This window comes from Pelodiscus sinensis, chromosome 18 (assembly GCF_049634645.1).
Source record: "Pelodiscus sinensis isolate JC-2024 chromosome 18, ASM4963464v1, whole genome shotgun sequence".
Classification (NCBI taxonomy): Eukaryota; Metazoa; Chordata; order Testudines; family Trionychidae; genus Pelodiscus; species Pelodiscus sinensis.
The window spans coordinates 28,053,391-28,072,568 of record NC_134728.1 but is presented as its reverse complement, the minus strand read 5'-3'; the positions used below and the strand labels follow the sequence as shown (position 1 = coordinate 28,072,568).

The following is a 19,178-nucleotide window of genomic DNA, read 5'->3' as shown; positions in this document are numbered from 1 at the left end:
TCGTTTTTGTCTTTGATAGAACAATGAAAGTATTGTTCATGTCACTTAAGAAAAAATAAGCACACTCATTTAATTAAGACTAAGAAAGTGCATAGAAAAGAGTTTGGAATAGGCCACATGATGGTGCAGTAAACAGGTGGCTGCAAAATGAATGTAGTAAAATATAATTGAAACCTTCAGCTATAATGAGTTTCTCCTGGAAAAGTGGGCAAAGTCCAAAGCATAGCTTGCACATTCCTAATAAAGTTTCACTTCACTTATCCCCTAAAATTGCATATTTGTGCTTCTGCATAAATAAAATTGCAGCATTTCTGTTGCCCAGCACAGATACTCCCTGATCTTACAAAACCAGCTGACTCCCAACTCCCCACCAGACAGCACAGCAGCTGCTCTCTCTATCTCACTCCCTTCTTCGGATGAACAGCTTCTTTTGGATAAATAGTCCTGAACCACCCACTTCCCTTGTTCCTTTAGTGAACCACTCCCGAAAAGCAGAGAGCTACCTGCACTTGAGAGTACAGAATTTATCTTCTGCTTAAAAATAGCCCTTTTAGGGTATATCTACACAGCAACATCAACACAGCAATAACTAGTGTTATTCTGAAATAACTTAGTCCGCATCTACCTAGCAGGCAGTTATTTCGAAATAATGTCAAAATACTGTCAAGCTGGAGAACTTCTTACTCCGACTTCTGTAAAGGTACGTCTAGACTACATGCCTCTGTCGCCAGAGGCATGTAGATTAGGCTACCCGACAGAGTAAAATGAAGCGGCGATTTAAATAATCGCCGCTTCATTTAAATTTACATGGCTGCCGCGTTGAGCCGACAAACAGCTGATCAGCTGTTTGTCGGCTCAGCGCGATAGTCTGGATGCTCCCCTGCCGACATCAAAGGGAGTTGTCGACAACCCAGGTATGCCTCATCCCAGGAGGCATACCTGGGTTGTCGACAACTCCCTTTGATGTCGGCAGGGGAGCGTCCAGACTATCGCGCTGAGCCGACAAACAGCTGATCAGCTGTTTGTCGGCTCAACGCGGCAGCCATGTAAATTTAAATGAAGCGGCGATTATTTAAATCGCCGCTTCATTTTACTCTGTCGGGTAGCCTAATCTACATGCCTCTGGCGACAGAGGCATGTAGTCTAGACGTACCCTAACTCTCATTGTACGAGGAATAAGGGAAGTCGGAGGTAGGGTTGGCAGGTGTCCGGTATTGACCCAGACAGTCCGGTATTTTCGGCTCCTGCCTGGTAAAAAAATTCAGAGAATACTGGACACCTGAGATGTCCGGTATTCTCTGAATTTTTCCCTGGCTATGAGGTGAAAATGCTGGGCACCTGGCAACCCTACAAACATTCAGCGCCCAACTGCCCCCCTCCCCCAGCCTCCAACACCCCCAGCCCCATGCTTACCTGGTTCACAAGGTTGCCAGCACAAAATGGCTGCCAGCTAAAAGATCTAGGGAAAGCCATGCTTTCCCCTGGGTCTTAGTGCTCAATTTCTCCCCTGTTCCTATCCCTGCACTTAAAGGGGACATGCTATTTTTATGTTAATGCTGTTTTTTTTTTTTTAATTTAAGTCCTTGGAGGTTTTTTTTTTTTTGTTGCTCAACAACTTTGGTCTCCCTCCCCCAACAGAATTTTTTCCAGGTGGGTTTTTTTTGGGTGGGGGAGGGGGGTGTTCAGTATTTTTGTTTCAAACATCTGGCAACCCTAGTCAGAGGAAGAGTGCTCTATTTCTAAATAAGTACTGTGTAGATGCTCCCAATTTTGAAATAAGCCATACAATTGGCATAGCTCAATTTGCGTAGCTTATTTCAAGTTCAGCCCTGTTGTGTAGACTCCCCCTTAGTGTGGAAACTGGATTAGGTAAGTGAAGCCAAAGTCTGTTTGGGAAAGACTAATAATGAGACAACTATGAAATTCCAGACACCTGTGGATTTAATCAGCATTTCTACAATCTGTCCCCCAAGCAACTATCTGATGGCAATGGAAAAACTCTCATTAACGGCTGATGGTGTCCCGCTGGCAGCAGTGGCTCCTGGGGGTTCCTCTCAGCCCTATATGAAAGAGCCATGATCCAGATAAGGCTATGGTAAGGTGCTCTTACTTGAAGCAGGAGCTTGAACAGCAGTAGAATGAGACCATCCACTTGCTCCTTGTGCTAGGGGTGCTCACTGTTACATCTCCACTGTCCACAATCTGCCTGGAATACCAGAAGGTCAAAGCATGTCATTTAAGTTCAGGATTGGTATACCACGCACCTCACAATCTACGATTTAAGAAACTTGATTCTTCTTCTCCAAGTATAATTCCCTGCTCATCTGAGGCTGGCTGCTGGGAAGGGTCTCTCTAGTTTCACAAACCAGGACTAGAGCAGGATGCAGTTTGTATGCTGCTCATACTGCTGTTCCCAGCAGACAAGTGTCCATAACACAGAAATCACCATTATTGATAGCAACTGGGATTCAGATGCTCTAACTTTCCGGCAAGGTGCCTTCCAGTAATGAAAGGGACCTGGGCTCTTAGACTAGCAAGGCTATCAATCTTGGTAGGATCTGACAGATGTAATTCCAACCTACCTCCCACTTAACAGGGAAAGGGAGAAAAGCTTGAGACACCGAAGAAGGGATTACTCTAGAACTAAAGGGAAGGAGGCTGCTAGGCAGCTGAGGCAAAACTATGCCCTTTCGCTACACATATTCCACTTCATTTAGCCAGTTTTCAAAATGGTAAAAAAAAAATCAATCCAAAGATGGCCCTACTGCTGCAAGTTAAAATCAGAAATGCCAACAGGAGAAGGGAGGACTCAGGAAAAAAAACCAAGCAGATGAAGAAGAGTCCACTCAGATTAGGAACCTGAGCCAAGCTTTCAAAAACAAAACAGCAGGGCAAATGCAAAGGTGAGTGATCAGATGTCAAGTGCTCTTCCATGTGATCAGCTGGGTTGCATGTGCAAGCTGAGTTAAGTAGGTGTAGACAGCTAGTTTAATGTCTACCTATACATTTACATACATGTTTACCCAATTTTAGGATGATCCATATAAGTGCTGGTAGCAGGGTTTATATTTCCTTATTCTTAGAACACACAGGTACTGACCAACAAGTGGCTCAAGGAAGCCCTCCCGCCAGAAGCAGAAAGCCTTCGAAAGCAAGAGTTTTCAAAAAGCAGCAAGCAGGATGCCTGGAAGTTTCCTCCATTGAGAATTTCCATAGGCCAACCTAGTTCTAAAATGAAGATTTGTACTTAGATAAGCACCACTCAAAAAAGGATGTCAAAGCAGGCCAGCCATCCACAAAGGAAGCCTCACAGCACTAATTAGGCACATAACCATTTGCCTCATTCTACAGATGAGGAAGCTCAGACAGAGAGGTTGCCCCAAAGAGAGTCACCAAGTAGCAAAGGCTGGGTGAGACTCCAGGAATCCTGTCCCTCAATCAGACAGCCAGTCAGGTCCCATAATTCTTCCCCTAATGTCTGCACACAGTGTTGTTCTCATCTAGTGGCCTCTTTAGGACAACTGCCTTCACAGGCCAGTCAGCCCTCCAGCCAAGAAAGGGTTAATTCACCTCCCTTCCAAGGTAACAAAATGTCCAGGCGCCATCCCAAAAATTCGCTTTGAGCCCTTTCCTCATCCCCTTTCCTTTCTCCAGCTCTGGTACTGATTAGGGATATGAAGCACTAGTCGCTCTCCCCCCTTGCTGCCTCTGTCAAAAAGAGGCAACAAGGGGAGGGGAGAGAGTGGATATTCAAAGCATCAGCACCACATGGAGCCTGGGATCAGCTAGTGACTCCCCCGATGACCCTGGGCTCTGTGCGGCACTGCCGCTTTGAAATGCTGCACGGAGCCTGATGTAGGGCTCCCCGTGGTATTTCAAAGCGGCAGCACTGCACAGAGCCCGAGATCAATGGGGGAGTCCCCAGCTGACCCCAGGCCTCATGCAGCACTTTCATCTTTGAAGGCAGAGGCGTCCTATCGATTAATCTAATAGTCGATGCAAAATGCATCAACTATTTGATTAGTCAATTACTTGCAATTTAACATCCCTAGAACTGAGTACTGAGTATTATCCTGCCTACTTTATGTCTTCCTAAGGCCTCTAGCATCTTAATCCTTCACAGGAGCAAGCAAGCAACTCAGCCAGCAGCTTCTCTCTGCTTGACTCTCAAGCTATTTGTAAGGCCCATCTCTCTGTTATTATCTGACCCTTCCTTAGTCTCACAGAGTAATAAAGAAAACTTGTCTAACTGACATTTACACTGCCACCATTTATCTACTCCAGAGTGCACTCCTCTGGATCTCAGAGTCCTAAATGCTTGTTTGTGTGGGTGCATTTGAAGGTCTGCAGCTGGAGTGGAGACAGCACTGTGCAGCTTGTGTGTCTGTTAGTCCAGGCAGGCAATAACTACAAAATCCCTCTGCCACTGGAGCAGGTCCCACCAAATGCCAGCAGTTCTGGTTCCCTGGACCTCTGGTCCACTCTGCCTCTTTTTTTGGACCCAGAATCAGTCGGTCTTCTGTGCTCTGTCCCAGGCAGCACTTCCCCAAACAGCCATAGTTACTTACATTTACTTTCATGCAGGTTCTTCCCAGCCACCAGCACAGCCAGGGTTTCTCTCCTCCAGGGACAGTCACCAACAGCCCCTGAAGCAACCTGCTAGATCAAAGCCGTAGCAGACTTGCAGTAACAGGCTCTAGCTTCCAACAGCAGTTCCTGGACTGGAAAAGGCTCCACACCAGCAATCTGTCTATTTTCTCCAAATTGGAGCTCAGCAACTCTCCCTGCACTGCCTGGAAGAGAGTAACAGTTTTCCTTCCTTTTTCCCAAGGGCTCATGAGAGTTGTAGTCTCTCAGGCTAGATTGTAGCACAAAGGATCCTCCCGGTAAAAGTCAAAGGCTCCTATAGAAAAATGAGCCTTCACCCCTTTCCTGCTTTTAATAGGGTGAGAATTCTTGACACATTGTAACAATTGCTCCAATAACGTACAGGAATAAAAGTACTGTTATTTCAGAACTAACCTTTATGACATTCTTTATGACATAACCCAGCCCTAAACTCAACGCAACAGAGCACATCTTTGGGGGAGGAAATATTACAAACACATACCTGATAGAAGTGTGGCCAGAATGTACTGATGGCAAGCTCTGCCTTCACCCAACCTTCCGTAACAATCCCTGACACATTCCAAATAGGATTGCCCTGTGGCCCACCATTAACCTTTACGTAGACATTCAATGAGCCAGGACTGGAGCGGTCTCTACTAGACAGGTAGTAATGAAAATCAATGCAGTGAGTGTCATTTTCCTTCAAGGTGGGCAACAGTAAGTGAGCTTTCTGCCCAGACGCCCGTCCAGAGCTATTCACCATCATGAAGGAACCTAGAGAGAAAGAAAAAAGGGACAAGGGAAGAGAAGAGGGTTTTTAATTTTATTTTATCTCACAAATTGTATCATATAAGCAAATGATTCTACATGATCCCAGCACTCAGAAAACAAAATATTCATCTCATGGCACAGAAGCCTCCTATTTTATGGATATGAAACTTACAAAGTAGAGAAACAAGTAGATTTTGGGCCTGCTAACTCCAGAATATTAAAAGAGTTCTTACTTTTGAATTTTCATCTGTCAATCTCATTTTATATAACGGGACAGTAAAATATTCCTTTTGAGTTAGAATTAACATACATTTTTTGGTCCATGTTTCATGTATAGAGACCTATTAAATTCATTCAGCAGTGATAGCCCAGCTAGAAACAATACACCAAGGACAGAACCACTGGGGGATGGAACTGGACACAAATGGCATTCAAAGCAAATATGCTGAAGCAGGCGATGGTATAAGACCATAAGAGATTCATGAGTTTGTTAACACTGGGGCTTACCTAATATAAGCCACAGCAATGGGTGTCGAGGAACCCACAGCTTGCTACACCAAGCACTTTATTTTGAGACACATTCGTTTTAAATTAGTTTCTTCACAGATCAAAGTAACAAAAACATTAGCAAAGAGAAAACCATTCTGGGATTTATATGGTTTGATTATATTTAAGTAATCTGCTTTTGGTACATGCACACACAGGAAAATTGGGGGGAAATACCGAGAGGGGGAAACAACCCTCTGTATTTCAGCAGCCAGGCATGATCATTTTTAATCAAACGTGGTCCTCTTGACATTCTGAGTTCCAATCCTGCTGCCAAGTCATGCTACAAATGTATTTTTCTGCTGGCCTCTTGCAGTTCATAGAAGATTGAGTTTGGAAAGGCTCACTTCACTTCTAGCCTCTAGAAGTTCTCTTTTCCTTCCTAATGCTGCAGCTTTGAGACAGACACCCACACGAGCCAGATAAATATTGTGATCAGGTCTGCTCAGTAAACAGCCATATGCTATACCTTTCTATCAACTGACACAGGCAGCATTGCCTCACAAAACCCTTTGTCTACCATGTTCTTACTCCCTCTCTCTCTGGCTGTGTCTAGACTGGCAAGTTTTTCCGCAAAAGCGGCTGCTTTGGCAGAAAAACTTGCCAGCTGTCTACACTGGCCGCTTGAATTTCCTCAAGAACACTGACGATATCATGTAAGAAATCAGTGCTTCTTGCAGAAATACTATGCTGCTCCCGTTTGGGCAAAAGTCCTTTTGCGCAAAACTTTTGCGCAAAAGGGCCAGTGTAGACAGCTCAGATTTGTTTTGCGCAAAAAAGCCCCGATTGCGAAAATGGCAATTGGGGCTTTTTTGCAGAAAAGCGCGTCTAGATTGGCCATGGATGCTTTTGCTCAAAATTCTTTTGCGGAAAAGCGTCCGTGCCAATCTAGATGCTCTTTTCCGCAAATGCTTTTAACAGAATACTTTTCTGTTAAAAGCATTTGCGGAAAATCATGCTAGTCTAGATGTAGCCTCTCTGTGTATATATAAATAAAGGATTAAGAGAAGTAAGGAGGCAGAAGAATGTGTTTTATACTAATGGGGGGAAAAGTTATTGGGGACCTTGGGAAATTCAGCCATGGGGTAAGTAAAAATGAGAAAATGATTGCACTTAGTAACAAGAAAAGTGACCAGCAGAGCCTTTCAGGGCTATTCTAACCTACATCTTAAGTTGGCAAAAATAGAAATGGATATTGCCCAAGAAACTTCAAATTCAAGCATCCTTGAATTTCAGAAACTTTTGATCAGAATCCAAACTCAGAAGCTGACCCCTCTCTATAATAAGAAGATCATGCTAAGGCGCAGGACCAATGCCAGAATTTGTAAAGGTATTCATTGTTGACCCAGTTCTGCTCCCAACCAAAGATAATAGTAAAACTGTCATGGATTTAATGAGAGCAGAATGAAGCAAATGCTGGATCCCTCTGAAAATCTTAACCAAACAATCCTACATTTGGGGAAGTTTAAACTTGCACATAACTTGTGCTCCTCCAAGGTTAGGAGAACACTGATGGGTTGAGAGAGGTTGTATGGTCTAGCAAATAAATCACTGTCAATGTCAAATGTCATTGATTCCATTCCAGTTTATGCTACTTACTTGTCTAACCCTAGACAGTAAATGTAAATTGCCCATTTTCATTGTCCCTTAACAATTAGGATAATACATAAACTTCTAATGAGATCCTTGGATGGAAACCTCTATATAAATGCTAAATTGCTAACCGTTTTTCTACTACAGTAGTATAGTAGTTACAGTAGAGACAGTAGAGAAGCTGCCACTGTCTATCTTCCAGGGTTCAAATTAGCAGTCTAGTTAAGACAGTTAATTCGAAGTGAGGGGCACTCTGGTTGACGCCGGTAACCATGCTTTCACGAGGAGTAAGGGAAGTTGAAAGAAGAGTGTTCTTCCTTCAACTTCCTGCAGTGTAGACAGCGCCAAAAGCTGACTTAAGCTACTTCACTTCAGCTACACAATTAGGCTACGTCTACACTGGCCCGTTTTCCGGAAGGGGCATGTAAATTTCACCTATCGTAGTAGGGAAATCCGCGGGGGATTTAAATATCCCCCGCGGCATTTAAATAAAAATGTCCGCCGCTTTTTTCCGGCTTTTAAAAAAGCCGGAAAAAAGTGTCTACACTGGCCCCGATCCTCCGGAAAAAGCGCCCTTTTCCGGAGGCTCTTATTCCTACTTCGAAGTAGGAATAAGAGCCTCCGGAAAAGGGCGCTTTTTCCGGAGGATCGGGGCCAGTGTAGACGCTTTTTTCCGGCTTTTTTAAAAGCCGGAAAAAAGCGGCGGACATTTTTATTTAAATGCCGCGGGGGATATTTAAATCCCCCGCGGATTTCCCTACTACGATAGGTGAAATTTACATGCCCCTTCCGGAAAATGGGCCAGTGTAGACGAGCCCTTAATGTAGCTGAAGTTGTGTATCTTAATTCAACTTTGTCCCATAGTATAGATATACTCTAAGATATTTATTTACTGACAACAGGCAGGTTTTAAGAGACAATCTGCAGCCAGATAATCTCATATTATTCCCTACCGTATGTACAGGGATGTACAAGAGACTACTAGGCTGTGTCTACATTGGCATGAATTTCCGGAAATGCTTAAAACAGAATAGTTTTCGTTATAAGTATTTCCGGAAAAGGAGCGTCTACATTGGCAGGCTGCTTTTCCAGAAAAGCCCTTTTTCCGGAAAAGCGTCTGTGGCCAATGTAGACGCGCTTTTCCGGAAAAGAGCCCCGATCGCCATTTTCGCGATCGGGGCTTTTTTTTCCGGAAAAGACTACTGGCCTGTCTACACTGGCCCTTTTCCGGAACAGTGTTCCGGAATAAGGACTTATGCCCGAGCGGGAGCAGAATAGTTTTTCCGGAATAGCGGCTGATTTTGTACAGTAGAGAATCGTTGCTTTTCCGGAAATTCAAGGGCCAGTGCAGACAGCTCGCAGCTTATTCCGGAAAAGCGGCTGATTTTCCAGAATAAGTGGCCCAGTGTAAACACAGCCCTATAGAAATTAAAATGAAGCAGCTGAAGTTAAACCTGAGCAAGGCAGTTTATTCTTGTTAACTAATGAAAACATAGAAGAGCTTGTTACCACAGTACCATTTCCACAGTCACTCCACAGTTTAGGAGTTCCACTGGCCTTTTCATTCCTACTGAATTCTCATGAAGTGCCATCCACAATACACCCTTTTTCTGACTAGCTAGGGGTGGGGAACCTTTTTGGGGTTGGGCGCCACTGACCCACAGAAAAATCAGTTCAGGGATGCACACAAGTGAGAAAAAAAAAGAGCCTAGATTTTGTGTATCAGTACGGGGATCCTTGGGCCTGAGGCTCCCCACCCACTAAGTTCCATGTTCCAACCTTGAGGGAAATGGGCTGGTTTAAGTAATAAATGCCTTCATTACATCTTCATTACATGTGAGAAAATAGCAATGCCACCTATTCAGGCATGAAGGCTACAGCCCCAAAACAATCCCATTTGACACAGAATTCATTGAACACATCAAACCCTTTCTTCCACCCACTGCGCTCATTTCCAGTAACCCACATTAGATTCAAGGCATTCTTTCTTATCTTCCAGGATCTTAATCATTTGGATACCCACTCTCTCTGGAAGTTTGCTCTGCACTCTGGAATCAGGACCACTTAGTATTCAGTTGTATTTCTCTGCCACAAGGCAATTACCCACTGCAAGGATGAAGCCAGTTTATGCAGGTTACAGCACTCAGTTGCTGGTCTGAGACCCTGGAACTCATTCCTGCTGGAGCTAAGCAACATTTCAAAAGTGATCCTTTTCAAGTGGAAAGCACATTTTGACATGGGCTTCCCTCATAATTGTGGACCAAATTCCAATCTGTGGGAAATTAAACACCACCCCAACAAAATATATATATATTGAACTATATACACCAAGAGCTCAAGAAAAAGTTTTTTGTGAGGTGCAAAAAAAATGTTGTTATACTTATTGGATACAATAGTGCTTTTAAAGCCAGTTTGGATTTAATTTAATAGTCTTTAATCAACAGGTTAGTTTAAATAATATCTTACTGTTACTCTTAGGCTATGTCTAGACTGCAAGCCTCTTTCGAAAAAGGCTCTTTCGAAAGATACTTTCGAAAGAGCCTCTTTCGAAAGAGAGCGCCTAGACTGCACGCGGAACTTTCGCAAGAGCAAGCCGCTTTTTCGAAAGAAAGCACCCAGTGAGTCTGGATGCTCTCTTTCGAAGAAGCCCTATTTACATTCAAGAACGCCTTCTTTCGAAAGAAGCACTTTCGAAAGAAGGCGTTCTTCCTCATGAAATGAGGTTTACCGCCGTCGAAAGAAAAGCCGCATTCTTTCGATTTAATTTCGAAAGAACGCGGCTGCAGTCTAGACGCAGGTGAAGTTTTTTCGGAAAAAGGCTACTTTTCCCGAAAAAACCCCTGAGTCTGGACACAGCCTTTGGGTGCATCTACACAACAGCATTAGCTCAAAATAAGCTATGCAATTTGAGCTACACAAATTGCGTAGCTTATTTTGAGCTTATTTCGAGATGGTCTATTTAGGAATTTGGTGCTGTCTACACAACACCAAATTTCAAAATAGACTGCTATTCTGACAAGTCCCTTAATCCTCATGGAATGAGATTTACTGGGATGTCAGAATAGCAAGTCTGTTATTTAGATTGCATTTTGAAATAATGGATGTGCTGTTAAGACAAGGAAAACGCTATTTCGGGACACTGGACAAATCCCAAAATAGTGCCACTGTCTAGACATACCCTTAGGGTGTGTCTAGACTACAGGGTTTTGTCAACAAAAGTGGACTTTTGTCGACAAAACTATACCTGCGTCCACACTGCCTTTGAGTTATGTCGACATAACGTCGACAAAACTCAGCAGTTTTGTCGACGTATGTAAACCTCATTCTACGAGGAATAACGCCTTTTGTCGACAGAGTTCTGTCGATAGAAGGCATTATTGCATCTACACTGTACTTTGCGTCCACACTGGTATGTCGACAAAGCGGCTTGCTTTGTCGACAGAACTCGATGTAGTCTAGATGCTCTTTGTCGACAGAAGCTTTGTCGACAGTATCTGTTGACAAAACTTCTGTCGACAAAACCCTGTAGTCTAGACGTACTCTTAGTGTCCTGAAAAAAATTCACAAAATGAACTTATTATGTTCAGATCAGATTATGTTCAGGAACAAGTAGGAAGGGAAGACTGTATATGAAATTATTTTTTAAAAATCCACTAGAATGATAGTGAACATAAACACTGAACATTCTTTCATAGTTATGAAATATATCACTGAAAATTGGTGAATTAAGCAATGAAGTGCTCTCTACTTCACAATAAAATTTAAAAAAAATCCCCCTTGGTCCATAATTGTGTCTTGATAAGTCTCCTATTATTGATGCATCTGCAACTTATATCCTCTTTTCAGCACTGAAATGCTACTATGAAGCAGATGGTGGCTATTGTGTTTACCCATCAGCACTCTATCATTGCATTTTTTCATGTCTGCAGTAAAAAGAAAGCAGTAATTGAGTTTTTAATGGCTTTGCACACTATTCATTAAGATTACATGAGTGTGTTCTGCCAAATGACAGCTGAAGAAATGAGCCACTGACAGTCCCTCATGATCATCAGAGTAAGACCTCCATTAATGACATTTCACTGCTGGCTTCGTACAATCACACTGTTTAAAAGTGAAAAATATTGCCATCATTAAAGAATGAGAACAAAATAAACAGAACACTGTCAAATTGCTTATCTGCCGAGTCTGACTTTATAGTTATTATCGTCCAATGGGTAATGTTCTTCTTATGTCCAAGTTCAATCCCTGAACTCATGAATGTATCTTCAAGTAGCACCAGCAGAAGCTCTATGCATATATTCCTGACTAGAGTTTTGCCCCAAACCATTTCAAACGAAAGAAAAGAAAAGTACACCACAATGACAAATCACTTGAAACAGAACCTACAAAGTTTTGTCCTACCTCAGAACCAATTGTTTCATAGCCCTGGCTATAACGATGTGCAAGTAGGGTATAAAAAGAGCTATGCTAGTTTAAAATGTATCGGGGGGGGGGGGGGGGAGGGGGAAGCTATGTTTGTCCAACTGGATATGGAAGATAAATATTTTTAAAATAATTATTTTAAAAATTAAATAGGGAATTACAGCGCACTCAATAGATGAGCATGTATATGTGTATGTGGGATTTGCAAGGGAATATGTATAGTAGAAAGGGGGTTCAAAAGCTTCATGATAATTTTGCACAAAAAAGTGCATGGTAGTGTGGGGGCTGGAGCTAATGTAAAAAACAGAATAAGGTTAAGAGTAATGGTGTTATAGGTTGTTAAAAAAACATTCCTTCCACTATGTAAGCATTTCTAAAAATATTTAACAGCAACAGCTTGGGCCAATATCCATAAGAAGGGAGAAAGGGGACATTGGTACTAGAGCTCTGAGCTCAAAAAAGCTGTGGCAATGAAGTGAAATAGGAAGTGGGGCCCTGAATTTCTCTCAATAGGCCTGATAAGCAGTGTGGGCTCAGGTTTCACCTGTGCCGCCTCTGATCAAAGTTCTGTACCGACCAAACGAAGCCACTCTTTCCCTCTAGGATACAGAGTACTATTTGTTAGTATTTGCAGTCTGCGGCAAATATGTAGTCTCAAGGTCTACTTATTAACAATTTTATCAATGACGTTGATGGATAGATCTACAATTGGCCTGTCAAGTGATTAAAATGTAATCACAATTAATTATGTTATTAAACAATAATAGAATACCATTAATTAAAATATTTTGTGGTGTTTTCTATAGTTCCAAAAATATTGATTTCAATTACAACTCTAAATACAAAGTTTACAGTGCTCTCTTTACTTGTTATTACAAATATCTGAATTGTAAAAAACGAAAAGAAATAATATTTTTCAGTTCACCTATTCAGGGCCGGATTAAGACCTTTAGACGCCCTAAGCACTGAAAAGATTATTGTGCCACCCTATATGTAATTCAAAATAAAAACAATACTATACTGTAAAATGTCTTTTTTTTTTTTGGTGCCCCTGCTTTGCTGGTGCCCTAAGCACTTGCTTAGTCTGCCTATTGGGTAATCCAGCCCTGCACCTCTTTATCATGACAGTTGAACCTACAAATATAAAATTATGTACCAAAAATAACTGCATTCAAAAATAAAACAATGTAGAACATTAGGGCCTGTAAGTCCACTCAGTTCTACTACGTGATCACTCAGACAAACAAGTTTGTTTACATTTACAGGAGATAATGCTGCCTGGTTCTTGTTTACAATGCCTCCTGAAGAATGCCCATTCGTACTTCAGGCACCATTCGAGAGGACATACATCCATGTTGATGTAGGATTGATCAAGGATTGAGCCACATTGGCTCTGCTTGATAACAAGCCAAAGCAGTGTGCACCAATACATGTTCATTTTCATCATCTAAGTCAGATTTCACCAGAAGAAGGTTGATTTTTTTGTTGTTGGTTCAGGTTCTGAGTTTCCACATCAGAAGGCTGCCTGTTAATCTTTCTGGTGGCATGCTCCACACCTTTTCCCTCTCAGATTTTAAAACACACTTTAGGTTCTGAAACACTGTGTTGAGTGCTGTAGCTATTAGAAATCTCATATTAGGACTTTAGCATTTTGTCAAAGTGTTCTTAAAACAAACTATATCTGCTGGATCATCATCTGAGACAGCTACGATATGACATTTATGGCAAAAAGTGGGTAAAACACAGCAGGAGGCATACGTTTCCCATCCAGGCAGTTTACTCACACATTTTACTAACTTTTTTTTATATGAGTCATCAGAAAGGAAGCATGTCCGCTGGAAAGGGGCATATGAATGTTTAGCATATCTGATATATCAAATACCTTGCTTTTAGGTGTCTTTGTAAATGAGATGTGGGCAGCATTATCTCCTGCAAATGTAAACAAACTTCTTTGTCTTGGCAACTGGCTGAAAAAGAAGTGGGACTGAGTGGACTTGTAGGCTCTAAAACTTTACATTGTTTTGTTTTTGAGAGCAGTTATGTAACAAATTAATCTACATTTGCAAATTGTGTTTACATGGTAAAGAGATTGCACTATGGCACTTGTATGAGGTGAACTGAAAAACAGTCTTTCTTTTGTCATTTTACAGTGCAATTATTTGTGTTAAAATAATAATATAAAATGCACTATACAGTATATATTCTGTTGTTATTGAAATATTTGACAATGTAGAAAAACACCCAAAATGTTTAATGAATTTCAACTGGTATTCTATTGTTTAAGTGCAATCAAAACTGTGATTACTCATGATTCATTTAATTATCTGAGTTATCTGAGATTAATTGATTTCTTAGAAAATTGACAGATTGTCTAAAGAAAATAGAAAGTTAGAGGCAAATGGCTTCTGCCGGTCTTCTGTCCAGGAGTGAGCATCACTTGCTCCACACAAAATCCTGGAAGCTACTAAGTATCTGTCAGAATGCTAGACTTCAGTCTGAGCAATATCTGACTCAAAGTTAATGAAAAAATTCCATACTGATTTCCTCAGTGCAGGTTCAGAGACAATGTGAGTCACAACTCAGCACATATCATCTATCTATGTCCAATGATAGGAATATAAACCCATGTACGGTACTGCCCTCTTTGTCTATATAAATGTTCCCAACTGTGTACTGGTGCCAATCTGTGAATGGCTGTCTTCTGGCCTGCAGTGGCAGCCTAAGCTCATGCCATAACAATTCAGCTCCGGCAGCCAGGGTGGCTGAGGAGGGGTCAGGAGGAGGCGGGACAAGAGGTGCCTTCCTCTCTCCTCCCACCTCCATGCTTGAAGGAGGAGGGAGCGTGTACGCCATCAACAGCCACTTCCCCTGCCTGCATGGCCAATTTTGCCGGTGGCAGTGTTGGGGCTGAGGCAGCAGCAGGAGGAGGTAGAGCAGGATGTGCCTCCCTTCCCCTGGCAGTTGGTCAAAGCTCTGCACTCCCCCCCACTTCTATCCATGGGAATGCAAAACATGCTTGGGGAGGGAGAGTGTGAAGGAGCAGGGAGTGCGCGTACTGCCAAGGGCCACTTCCCCTGCTGGCGAGGCAATAATGGCCATGCTCCCTAGAGGGCAGCCTCATTCTGGAGAGTGAGGGAGTGGGGTCAAAGGGGCAAGGGGTGTTGGGTGAGAGCATAGTGCGGTCACGGGGCAAGCGGGTGTTGGTATGAGCTGTAGGGATCAGAAGTTAAAGGGTGAAAGGGCATAGGATATAAGGGGGGGGGGTCAAAGGGTGTTAGACACTGGGGAACAAAGGGCTGGGTTGGGGCTGAGTAGACCAGTAACATGTCATTCATATATTTGCATATCAATATTTGCATAATGAATACGCAAATATGCAAATAGCATGTTATCATTCTGCTAGAAGTTTGTGAATGGGTTTGCTGGTCTGTGGCATAAAACGGGTTGGGAACCACTGATCTAACACATCTGAGCATGTCTGAGAACAACATTTGTTTGGATAACACTAACGGCCTTTTCCCCTTCCTCCCATTCACCATCTCACACATATGTGAAAAACAAAGTTTACAGCCCAATAAATCTCAGAAGGGGCTAACCAAAACACAGTCCTGCCTTGAGTGCAAGGGACTGAACCAGAAGACCTCTGGAAGTCCCTTCCAGTCCTATGATTCTACGGACAGCTACCAATACTCAAATACCTAAGAGTATTTTTCACTCAGCATATGCCACAGGTTTGCATAGGCACTAGCTATATCTAGTCTTTCCACTGCAGGTCTCTCCTGTATAACACAGCAGTAAGAATGGGTTTTACTGAAAGAGCTCCAGTGGCTAACTGTAGTGTCCAATAATTCCACCAATCTCAGCAATGAAAAACTTTTCAATAAAGCTTCGTTGCATTCACTAAGTGCAGTTAATGATACCCTGGTCACCAATGCACTGTACTTTCAGACTGTCCATACTTCAGATTGATAAATACAGTGCTAAACAGAGGCTTACACAATAGACTAATGGCTTCATTAGCCAAGGACCTATTCCAATCTATCAGGTAAAGTATCCTTATTATAAAGAAACATATCAGTCTATTTCTACACAATAGACAGGATAGCTTTGTAACTTTAATTATAGCTTATTGGTTCTTTAAAAAGGATAAAATACATTCTGAACCATGAAAGTCCTGAACAGTTTTGTTACTAATGATTCCAACATGCAAACAGTCATATGACCTATCAACCACTTTCTTAATATTTTACTGCCTAAATAGTTATTTTTTTAAAATTCAAAAAGCTACAATTAAATATTGCTCAACTGATGAAACCATCAAGCAAATGGAATATTGGAAATGTGGCCCCCATCCACCAAAGAATTTACACTTCTAAGCACACACTTAACTTCAGAGACATTACAACTCCCATTAAAGTCAATGGGCTACTCACATGCTTCTCACATTTAAGTGCTTTCTTGAACCTGGGCCAAAAAGGGAAGGCGGACACAATTCAGATGCATAAGCATTGACTTAGTCTCCTTTCACAATTCACAGGTCTGTAATTTTACGTGTAATTTTTGGATGTTTACTTGGAAAGATGATTCAAGAAAATTTCCTTTGGGTATCTGTCTTGTATGCTTCAACCTGCTGCATGGTGCCATGGTGGAAAGAGCAACTGACTGCAGAAGTGGCAGCATTTCAGTGCCTGAAGTCGTTATTTTCTGTAGATACCCAGTAGAATACAGGCTGTGAGTATTTTAGGACATTTGGAATCAAAATACTCAACCAGTGCTGTGGTAAACTCAATATAAGGACAGCATACTGTAGTAGCGCTATTCAACACATGGCCCGTTTGGTTGCGGTCCATGGTGTGGTTTGGGTTTACTTGGGGCTCAACATGTGGCCTGTGAGTAAGATCCCATGGGCTCCACTGGGAACACGTTCCACAATGGTGAGGTGTCTCCCAGGTCAGGTAAACATTGAAAGATGCAAGCGGATGGGTTGGCTGGAACAGACAGGTACAGGGTGTTGGCATTTCTAGCTCCAATGGAGGAGGTGCTGGGAACGCCAGGGGAGTGCTTTGTATTCATGCCCATCAGTATGAAAGAAGCTATTTGCATATATTTGTATATATATTTACATGTATATGCAACCATACTTAAGTTGTGGCCCTTGGCATGTGCTGTGAGTATCATTGTGGCCACCAGGGCTTCCAAAGTTGAGTAGCCCTGTAACACCCAGTTTATGTGACCAGTAAATAACTATAAAGTACGAGTAGTCTTGTGGCATCTTAGGGCATGTCTACAATATGAAATTATTTCGAAATAACCAAATTTGTAATAACAACTCCCGACATAATAAAATAGAAATAGAATGTCCTCACTATGGCGGAGCCTCAAAATTAGTTTGATACCATGGGACTCTGTTCCGGGCACAAGGATTGTTATGAAGAGATGGGATCCACCTAACGAAGAGAGGAAGGAGCATCTTCGCGGGCAGGCTTGCAAACCCAGTGAGGAGAGCTTTAAACTAGGTTCATCGGGGAACGGTGACCAAAACACTGAGGGGAGTGGGGAAGTCCGATACCAGGAAGAAATGCAGAGAGGAAGGGGCAAGAAAGGAAGACCCCTGTTTCGAATGGAGAAGATAGCGCGATCAACTGGTTACCTGAAGTGTTTGTACACTAATGCGAGAAGCCTGGGCAACAAACAGGAAGAACTGGAGGCCCTGGCCCAGACCAAGAAATATGATTTAATTGGGATAACAGAGACTTGGTGGGATGACTCGCATGACTGTCGTGGAAGGGTATAGACTGGAGCGCTGTCATGGAAGGGTATAGACTGTTCAGGAAAAACAGGCAGGGAAGAAAAGGAGAAGGAGTTGCACTATATGTAAGAGAGCATTACGATTGCTCTGAACTCCAGTATAAAGAGGGAGAAAAACCTGTTGAAAGTCTATGGGTTAAGTTTAAAGGAGCAAACAACAGCAGTGATGTTGTGGTTGGTGTCTGCTACAGGCCACAGAATCAGGTGGATGAGGTAGATGAAGCTTTCTTCGGACAACTGAGTGAAGCTTCCAGATCGCAGGCCCTGGTTCTCATGGGGGGCTTTAATCACCCTGACATCTGTTGGGAAACCAATACAGCAGTACACAGACAATCCAGGAAGTTTTTGGAGAATGTTAGGGATAACTTCTTGACACAAGTGCTGAAGGATCCGACCAGGGGCCGTGCACAGCTTGACCTTCTGCTCACAAACAGGGAGGAACTAATAGGGGAAGTGGAGGTGGGTGACAACCTGGGAAGCAGTGATCATGAGATGGTAGATTTCAGGATCCTGACCAAAGGAAGAAAAGAGAGTAGTAAAACACACACCTTGGACTTCAAAAAAGCAGATTTTGACTCCCTCAGAGATCTGATGGGCAGAATCCCCTGATTCTAACATGATGCTAACATGAAGGGGAAAGAAGTCCAGGAGAGCTGGCAGTATTTTAAAGAAGCCTTATTGAAGGCACAGAAAGAAACCATACCAACACGTAGCAAGAGAGGCAAACATGGTAGGAGACCGGATTGGCTTACAGGGGAAATCCTTGGTGAACTTAAGCACAAAAAGGAAGCTTACAAAAAGTGGAAACTTGGACAAATGACCGAGGAGGAGTTTAAAGGTATAGCTCGAGAATGCCAGGGGGTTATCAGGAAGGCGAAAGCGCAAATGGAATTGCGACTGGCTAAGGATGTGAAGGATAACAAGAAAGGTTTCTACAGGCATGTTAACAAGAAGAAGGTGATCAGAGAGGGTGTGTGGCCCTTACTGGATGAAGGAGGTAAACTAGCGACAGATGATGTAGGGAAAGCTGAAGTACTCAATGCTTTCTTTGCCTCTGTATTCATGGACAAAGTCGGACTTCTGCGCTAAGTGACGCAAGATGGGATGAAGATGGACAGCCCGTGGTGGGTAAAGTACAGGTTAGAAACTATTTAGGAAAGCTAAACGTACATAAATCCATGGGTCCGGACTTAGTGACGCTAAGTGACGCAAGATGGGATGAAGATGGACAGCCCGTGGTGGGTAAAGTACAGGTTAGAAACTATTTAGGAAAGCTAAACGTACATAAATCCATGGGTCCGGACTTAGTGCATCTGAGGGTACTGAGGGAATTGGCAAATGTCATTGAGGAGCCTTTGGCCATTATCTTTGAAAAGTCATGGAGATCGGGAGACATCCCGGATGATTGGAAAAAGGCAAATGTAGTGCCC

At 42.6% G+C, this 19,178-nt stretch overlaps 1 protein-coding gene across 6 annotated transcripts in view; it reads right to left on the bottom strand.

The window, feature by feature from the left end:
• The window catches only part of PTPRT (protein tyrosine phosphatase receptor type T), a 1,030,325-nt gene that overhangs the window by 707,986 nt on the left and 303,161 nt on the right, over positions 1-19,178 (bottom strand). For all 6 annotated transcript variants that reach the window (XM_075901349.1, XM_075901354.1, XM_075901347.1 and 3 more), the window contains exon 3: positions 5,111-5,382. In XM_075901349.1, the coding sequence (XP_075757464.1) occupies positions 5,111-5,382 (272 nt within the window). The remainder of the gene's footprint in view (positions 1-5,110; positions 5,383-19,178) is intronic.